At 36.1% G+C, this 7,566-nt stretch overlaps 1 protein-coding gene and 1 long non-coding RNA gene across 3 annotated transcripts; one reads left to right on the top strand and one right to left on the bottom strand.

The window, feature by feature from the left end:
* Positions 1–1,462: 1,462 nt before the first annotated feature.
* On the bottom strand, positions 1,463–4,656 carry LOC106303572 (PCI domain-containing protein 2-like). Its single transcript, XM_013739842.1, has 13 exons — positions 4,416–4,656; positions 3,735–3,871; positions 3,532–3,625; positions 3,357–3,446; positions 3,197–3,262; positions 3,022–3,111; positions 2,868–2,924; positions 2,723–2,784; positions 2,553–2,640; positions 2,389–2,465; positions 2,056–2,130; positions 1,873–1,978; positions 1,463–1,781 (listed from the first exon to the last, which is right to left on the bottom strand). Exons 1-13 carry the CDS (start codon positions 4,581–4,583, stop codon positions 1,650–1,652), a joined length of 1,242 nt encoding a protein of 413 aa, XP_013595296.1. The 5' UTR covers positions 4,584–4,656; the 3' UTR covers positions 1,463–1,649.
* A 281-nt stretch (positions 4,657–4,937) lies between these two features.
* On the top strand, positions 4,938–7,064 carry LOC106301184. 2 transcript variants are annotated; one of them, XR_001262171.1, is made up of 4 exons: positions 4,938–5,034; positions 5,141–5,208; positions 5,470–5,618; positions 5,712–7,064. It is a non-coding gene; the product is annotated as an uncharacterized LOC106301184 (long non-coding RNA). The 2 variants fall into 2 exon arrangements; XR_001262172.1 differs by lacking the exon at positions 4,938–5,034 and having other exon boundaries at positions 5,073–5,208.
* The last annotated feature ends 502 nt before the right edge of the window (positions 7,065–7,566 follow it).

Here is a 7,566-nt window from a genome sequence, read left to right as displayed (position 1 = left end):
AATAGTAGTTATATTTTACTAACCAAATACCGAAAAAAACCGAACCGAACCGAAACTAACCCGATATCCGGGTTGAACACCCGTAATCCAAATGAAGCCAAACTATTGTTTCATTCTCCAAAATATAATAAAAATAATAACTTAATCCCGCGCAAGGCGCGGATCTTATCCTAGTTTTTGTTTAAAAGGAAGAGATACTATGAAAATATACTATATTCCAAATCTAATTAAATCGTGGGTGCGGGTGCAGGTCAAATCTATTTTATGCGGAGCGGGTGTGGGTTGGTTGAAATTGAATTGCGGATACCCGCTAACCCGCAAGGTAAAAAAAAGGGTTTTTTGAAAGAAATTCTTTTGAAAAAGAAAAATATATTGATTTTCGTTAAAAATAAGAAAATAAGGGAAAATTAAAAAATATATATAATATTTTATTATTAAATATATTTTTATGTTATTTTTTTGAAAATAAATAAATAAAATAATTATTTTTATCAAACAATTATCCGCGGGTTACCTGCAAAATTAAGTGGAGCGGGTGCAGGTGTAATATTTTCTTCTTGCGGGTCATGCGGATCAAATTTTTGAGTCAAAAAAATGACTCAACCCACGGGGGTGGGTTTGACCCGCTTCCCAGACCTAACGCTCTATAACTTGAAACTCCATATGATCTCTCATATATGTAGTAAATTTGAATAATATATATACATATAAAATTACACATTTATATAAAATTTGTAAAATTATCCGCACTTTTAAAGCAAGAGTCAAAATCTAGTTTGTTATTTAAAACAATAATTGTAGTTAATTTTGTCACACTCCAAACATATTAACATACCAATTAAAGATAATTGCGGAAGATGTTTTTCATTAGTTTATAACTCATAAATTCATAACCAATTTTTTAGTTTGATGAATCCAAAATAAATAAAACCAAACACTAAATCAAAGTTGTCAATCCCAAAGTAAATAAAAAAGAACATTAAATTAAAACACCACCAGAGCTCAAATCGTCGGAGCTCGAATCATCATCACCGGAACTCGAATCGTAATCGCCGGAGCTCGATTCATTTTCTCGGAGAAAGTCACATGAATCACCTTCTTTTCACTCTCATTTTCTTAAGTAAAACAAGAAATGAAGAAAAGAAAAACACGGATCCTTGTAATCCCGCAGGGCCTGTTTCACCCCATATCGAAAAAGTCCAATCCTACAACCACGTGTCCCGCGATGCCTGCTAATTTGTGGGTCTAGAAATTCCCGGTCCAGTACCATTCCGCGACATTTTTTTTATGGGCCAGGTCCAACATTGCCACCTCTACATGCCACATAGATAAATGAACAATTGGTATCTATTATTAGGCACAACGTTCATGTTTTCTTTATTGGTCGACTGATTTCAATTGTTACAAAATGTCACAAAATTTTAAACTTTGAATGTACAAAAAGCAAACAACTCGTAAACTGTTGAGATGGAAAAAGAAATTATTCAAGCCTGTAAAACAATCTGGATGTTCTGATTCTTTTTAGATCATTTTTTATTCCAAAAACAAATCTATCAGACTATCAAAAACAATTTGGAAGTAAATAATGAGATTAAGCTCGGGTTAAAACAGGGTTTCTTAATACAACAACAAGGACAACCCGCAAGTCACTATGAGCCAACAGGCTTCCCGTTCAGTTTAGGGAAAGGATCTTGCTTGCTTAGAACTACCACTTTGCTCTTGTGTGCCAAATAACCTTTAACAAGGTTTTTGTAAATCAAGATCGTCATTATACATTCCACCTGCAACCAATAGTATCAGAACTGTGAGTTTTATAACATTTCTATGCAAAGTAATCAAAAGCAACGAATGAGATGGAAACGTAGAAGAAACCTCATCGAGATCCATGTCTATCTCAAGCCATCTAAGTGCTTTAGCAATCACTTCAAGTTTCAGTTGGTGAGCTCTTGCCGGATCACTTAGCTTCTGGATGATATAACTGAAACATTAATTAAAAAAAAAGAGTTACGAAACTGTGAAACTGAAGTAATCGAGTGTTTTGTAACTACTACTCACATTTTCTTCATGAGTCTCTGGTAGACTTGGAGCTCCAGCTTTTCCAAGACAAGGTACACACCAGACCTCAAGAACCTGATTAATATTAAAGTTGTTCAGTGATCTAATAATCAAAACTAAACAATTTTTTTATGCGATAGACTAACAAGGGCATCTCCACTCTCATTTAACCTTTAGCTCTATAACTAACCAGTCATTGCTGAGCTGTCAACACAGCTACAATACACTAGAAGCCACCTACGCTAATCACAATGCTCGTACACTGCTAGTCTAAGACAAGGACCTAACATTAGGATGTAGATAAGTACAGTAAGATGTCAACGAAAGACATACCTATCTTCGTGTTCTTGAAGAGCATGCCGAAGAAGCCTGAGATCACCCTTTCTCAGAGCTTGCACAACATTCATGTACTGGACACATAGAAAAGTTTGATTAAGAGAGATAAGTTTGACATAGAACTGAGGAGTATTTTTGAAAACAAAAAGAATGGTTGTTACCTCATGAAGATTATACTTTTGTAAGAGCTCATCTTTTGGTATGATTCCTAAAGAAAGTTTCACTGGTATTAAATACTTCAATATCATCCTGAATATAAGCCAATTATCCTCATTAAGCAATGAAACGCATGACGTTAATCACTAATTAGAGAGCAAAACCACAAACATACCTTATATTCCGTTCTCTTTTGGGGTTGCAATGTTGTAAGGCATATGATAGCTTTGTATCAGCCTGCAAGATTCAAACAAGAACATGTCCTCATCAATAACACTTCAACTAATAACTACAAAATGAACGTTCTATTAGTCACTCACAGCAGGAAAATTCTCGTTGAAGACTTCTAATCTTCCGGTATAATACATGTATGTAACCTGCAGAGTTTTCGAATAAAAAGAGAAGATAAGATAAATGTATAACCAAATCAGGAGGCCAGAAACTAAAACTGATTGCAGAGAACTTGCACAAGACCTTATCTCTTCTTGGAAACTCCTCAAAGTCAAATATCCGAGCAGTCTCAATACTTCTTATCACACTTCGACAAAGATTGACAGTTCCAAGCTGAAATACAGAAACAAGGGACACATTTTTAGTAAATGGCTGATCATATTACAAGTGAATGTTAACCATTTATCATGAGTTTCACCTTGAAGTAGGTCTTGAACAATTGGCAAGTCACATATAATGCTCCAACTCGTTTTGGACCTTTACCCTACAGTTTTTAAAAAAAAAAAACTAAATAAGGATCCTCAAAAGAAGAAACTCAACACAAAAGTAAAAGAGTAACAAAGACTAAGGAAGCTTACAGCAAGAACTCCAAAGACTTTCATGAGAAGAGATCCTGCTGCTTTCAATTTCTCAGGCGATTTTCCATTAGAGGTCAACTCTTTATCAGCCTGCATTGCCATTGTAAACCTTCAGGAGATGTGAAACTAAACTAATCTAAGATTTTGGATGAGTGATATAAAAGTGAAAGACTACCTTTTCAGCAAGAATTCGGATTTCATAGCAAACAACATAGAGAGCTTCCAATGCCCAAGCAGATTCCCAATTACGAAACTCCTGAACAAAAGCGCTGCACATATATAGAATCCCAATATCAGACATTGCGAACACACAAAAAGAGAGAGAAGCTTATCTATTCTTCTCATCAATGCAGCAGAGAGGAAACAAGAAAACTTTACTTGGCAAACTTTTCAAAAGCTAGGTATGCTTCGACTAGATTCCCAACGCGGTAACTTTGTAGAGAACGAAACAAGTGAGCTAGGATCTCGCCGTATTCAGAGAACTTATCAGATTGTCTTATCAAACTGCTAGCATCCTGCATCATTCAAACACATGAACCCAATTTTATCAGAAGGTTTCATACCCTAATCCAAAACTTATACTCATTAAACTCAACACACATACAACAAGTTCACCACAAACGGTTGTAAGCCTTAATCCAAAAACTTATACTCACTAAAACCAATACACATAGAGAGTGTTTTATACAACAACTTTCACCACAGACAGTTTCAAGCCCTAATACAAAATTACCAAAGACAGTTTCAAGCTCTAGATTCAAATCGGCAAGCAAGAGGACCCAATTGGAGGATAACACTGTGGATATATCCTCGATTGAAATTGAACCTAAAAGCTACAAACTTTACCTAACAGAAAGATCAAGCTACTATCCCAGGTACTCTTTCGAGCCCTAAATTCAAGATTCATACTTATTGGACTCTAATTAGATCATATCGTAAGCATCGTGGATTGAAACTGAACCTAAGAGCCACAAACTTTACCCACATATCATGGCTCTTATCGCAAATTTGACAATACGGGTCTCGATTAAACAAAGAAATTTAAGCAAATCTAAGCACCTGGAAGACGTTGAGTGCGTCGGCGAGTGAGAGAAGAGACGGGGAGTTGGAAGAGAAAGAGAGGAGGCGACAAAGCATAGATGAGTCTTGGTAGGAAACGGCGTCGCAGAAGCGGTTTAGGTACTCAGTGATTCGCCGGTGCGCTTCACCCATGCTAACATACGCCATTCTCACCTCTCGTCTTCTTCTCTGCGTCGTCTTTCTTATTTATTCCACAAGAGAGAGAGAGAGAGAGCGAGAGGAAAAAAGGAAAATTGACAAATTACAGAGACACGAAAACGGCGACGTATAATAGGTAGACATCGTGGAAAAAGAACCGGTTCGGTTTAGATTGGTTTTATAAGAATGCAAGACCGGTTCGATGACAAGAATAAAAATCGACTCGTAACCGTTAGGAGGAGAAACGAATGTTGTCAAATTAGAAATCTAACCGTTAGGAGAGACGGCATGCATGTTTTATCAAACGCAATAAATAATACGAAAAGGAAAACATTTTCTCCCAAATCTCTCCGTAACCTAGTTTCGTATTTTCTCTCTTCTTGACTTTCGAGAACTCTATCAATCGACGCTTCCACAATTTGCTGAAACAGCAAATCCCTTCGATTTTTTTTTCAGATTAGTAAGTGTTTTGATCTCTCTGCAAATCGTGAAATTTTTCTTAATGATTCGCATAAAATCTCTGATCGCAATTTTGTTTCTAATCGTTTGTAATTGATGTTGATCAGAGTTTCCTTTTCTCTCGTTCGCCTGAAGCGGATCTAGCTGGTTAGGGCTTCTCGCTCTCGCCGTCGAGGTACGTCTCCGTCTATGTTAGGGCTTCTAAGTTTCGTATAAATCCTTCTTATGTCGCGATTGTTGCTTTAGCGTTTCCAAAATTGTTCAAATCCAGTGAAACTGAACCATGTATGATCTCTCTCTCTGTCGTTTCGTGTAACTCCCGTACCAAACGCTGTCGTTTTTTCTGTTTTGATCGTATCTAGTTATCATCTTTGCGGCACTGCTTACTGTTGGTACCTTCTTTTGTACATTTGATTTGTATCTTGTTCTTTTGCAGTTCTATAACAGAAACAGAGAATAAAAGGCTTCATTCAAGAATAAGAGACTTTGAACAAGATTCAAGTGATTATGATGAGACGAAAATGAAGGAGTTAGAGCAGATCAGCGTGACAACATATAACATCACCTCAAACGCAATGATGACAAGTATATATATTTCTAATCCCTTAGTGCATTTTAATACCATTACGTGGGAGTCTTATAACAGAAATGTTCCTGAAGATTTTAGCTTTTTTGCAGTGATCTTTGTTGGCCTTGACTCCGCGCTTCACACCGTCTCTCTAAGGTAAATTCTCTGCATGTCCTTAGACTTTCTCGTTTTGTTTTGAAGCGCTTTTATCCCGGTTTTTTTTTTGAGATTTTTGAAATCAGGATTCCGTTTTGAACTGTTTTTTATTTGACTCCGATTTTCCTCTTTTTTAACAGGACTTTTAAAGCTTTTTGTTTTCTTGTGGTTTTATCAAACCCAAGAGATTAGGCAGACGTTCTTGTAATGTTCCACCAAATCTTGTTTGGGCATTGTTTTGGTTTTGTTTTGTTTTTGTTTTTCAAACCCCAAAAAAGATCATAGACAGACACTAATCTTATAGTGTTCTGTCAGATTCTTGTTTGGGAACATTGTTTTGGTTTTGTTTTTCAAACCCCAAAAGAGATCATAGACAGACACTAATCTTATAGTGTTCTGTCAGATTCTTGTTTGGGAACATTGTTTTGGTTTTGTTTTTCAAACCCCAAAAGAGATCATAGACAGACACTAATCTTATAGTGTTCTGTCAGATTCTTGTTTGGGAACATTGTTTTGGTTTTGTTTTTCAAACCCCAAAAGAGATCATAGACAGACACTAATCTTATAGTGTTCTGTCAGATTCTTGTTTGGGAACATTGTTTTGGTTTTGTTTTTCAAACCCCAAAAGAGATCATAGACAGACACTAATCTTATAGTGTTCTGTCAGATTCTTGTTTGGGAACATTGTTTTGGTTTTGTTTTTCAAACCCCAAAAGAGATCATAGACAGACACTAATCTTATAGTGTTCTGTCAGATTCTTGTTTGGGAACATTGTTTTGGTTTTGTTTTTCAAACCCCAAAAGAGATCATAGACAGACACTAATCTTATAGTGTTCTGTCAGATTCTTGTTTGGGAACATTGTTTTGGTTTTGTTTTTCAAACCCCAAAAGAGATCATAGACAGACACTAATCTTATAGTGTTCTGTCAGATTCTTGTTTGGGAACATTGTTTTGGTTTTGTTTTTCAAACCCCAAAAGAGATCATAGACAGACACTAATCTTATAGTGTTCTGTCAGATTCTTGTTTGGGAACATTGTTTTGGTTTTGTTTTTCAAACCCCAAAAGAGATCATAGACAGACACTAATCTTATAGTGTTCTGTCAGATTCTTGTTTGGGAACATTGTTTTGGTTTTGTTTTGTTTTTGTTTTTCAAACCCCAAAAAAGATCATAGACAGACACTAATCTTATAGTGTTCTGTCAGATTCTTGTTTGGGAACATTGTTTTGGTTTTGTTTTTCAAACCCCAAAAGAGATCATAGACAGACACTAATCTTATAGTGTTCTGTCAGATTCTTGTTTGGGAACATTGTTTTGGTTTTGTTTTTCAAACCCCAAAAGAGATCATAGACAGACACTAATCTTATAGTGTTCTGTCAGATTCTTATTTGGGAACATTGTCCCTTGCTGCCTCTAAAAGAAACTTATGCCATCCCCTATAGCAAGATTGTTAAATGGACCGAGAATATGGGTTGGTGGTGCATGTATAAAGTAGCGCGTTAGGGGATGGCAAATAAGAGCATGCCGCTCAGTCTTAAGACAAAGACTATAAATGAAAACAGATTCCTTACCCACGGCTTACACATGTCTTGACAAAGACAGATTTATTACCCACGGCTTACAAGTCTTAAAGACTTTTCTGTTTTCAGTTATTTGAATGGTACAGTTTGAAAAAGTCTTAAGACAAGGACTATAACTGAAAACAGATTCTTTACCCACGGCTTACAAAGATTTAGTACCCACGGCTTGAGAGAATTTGTTTTCAGTTATTTGAATGGTTATGGTTTGAGAAAGTCTTAAGACAAGG

The sequence above is a fragment of the Brassica oleracea genome, chromosome C7, assembly GCF_000695525.1.
Source record: "Brassica oleracea var. oleracea cultivar TO1000 chromosome C7, BOL, whole genome shotgun sequence".
Lineage (NCBI taxonomy): Eukaryota > Viridiplantae > Streptophyta > Magnoliopsida > Brassicales > Brassicaceae > Brassica > Brassica oleracea.
The sequence above is the reverse complement of the archived record's forward strand: the minus strand, read 5'-3'. Positions and strand labels throughout refer to the sequence as shown.

Bases quoted from the DNA above. Each gene is read 5' to 3' on its own strand.
- LOC106303572 (XM_013739842.1), bottom strand. From the start codon at position 4,583: ATGGCGTATGTTAGCATGGGTGAAGCGCACCGGCGAATCACTGAGTAC. The intron at 2,785-2,867 runs GTGAGTGACTAA...TGAATCTTGCAG, and splicing joins TCAACGAGAATTTTCCTGCT to GCTGATACAAAGCTATCATA. The intron at 2,641-2,722 runs GTATGTTTGTGG...GCTTATATTCAG, and splicing joins AAAAGAGAACGGAATATAAG to GATGATATTGAAGTATTTAA.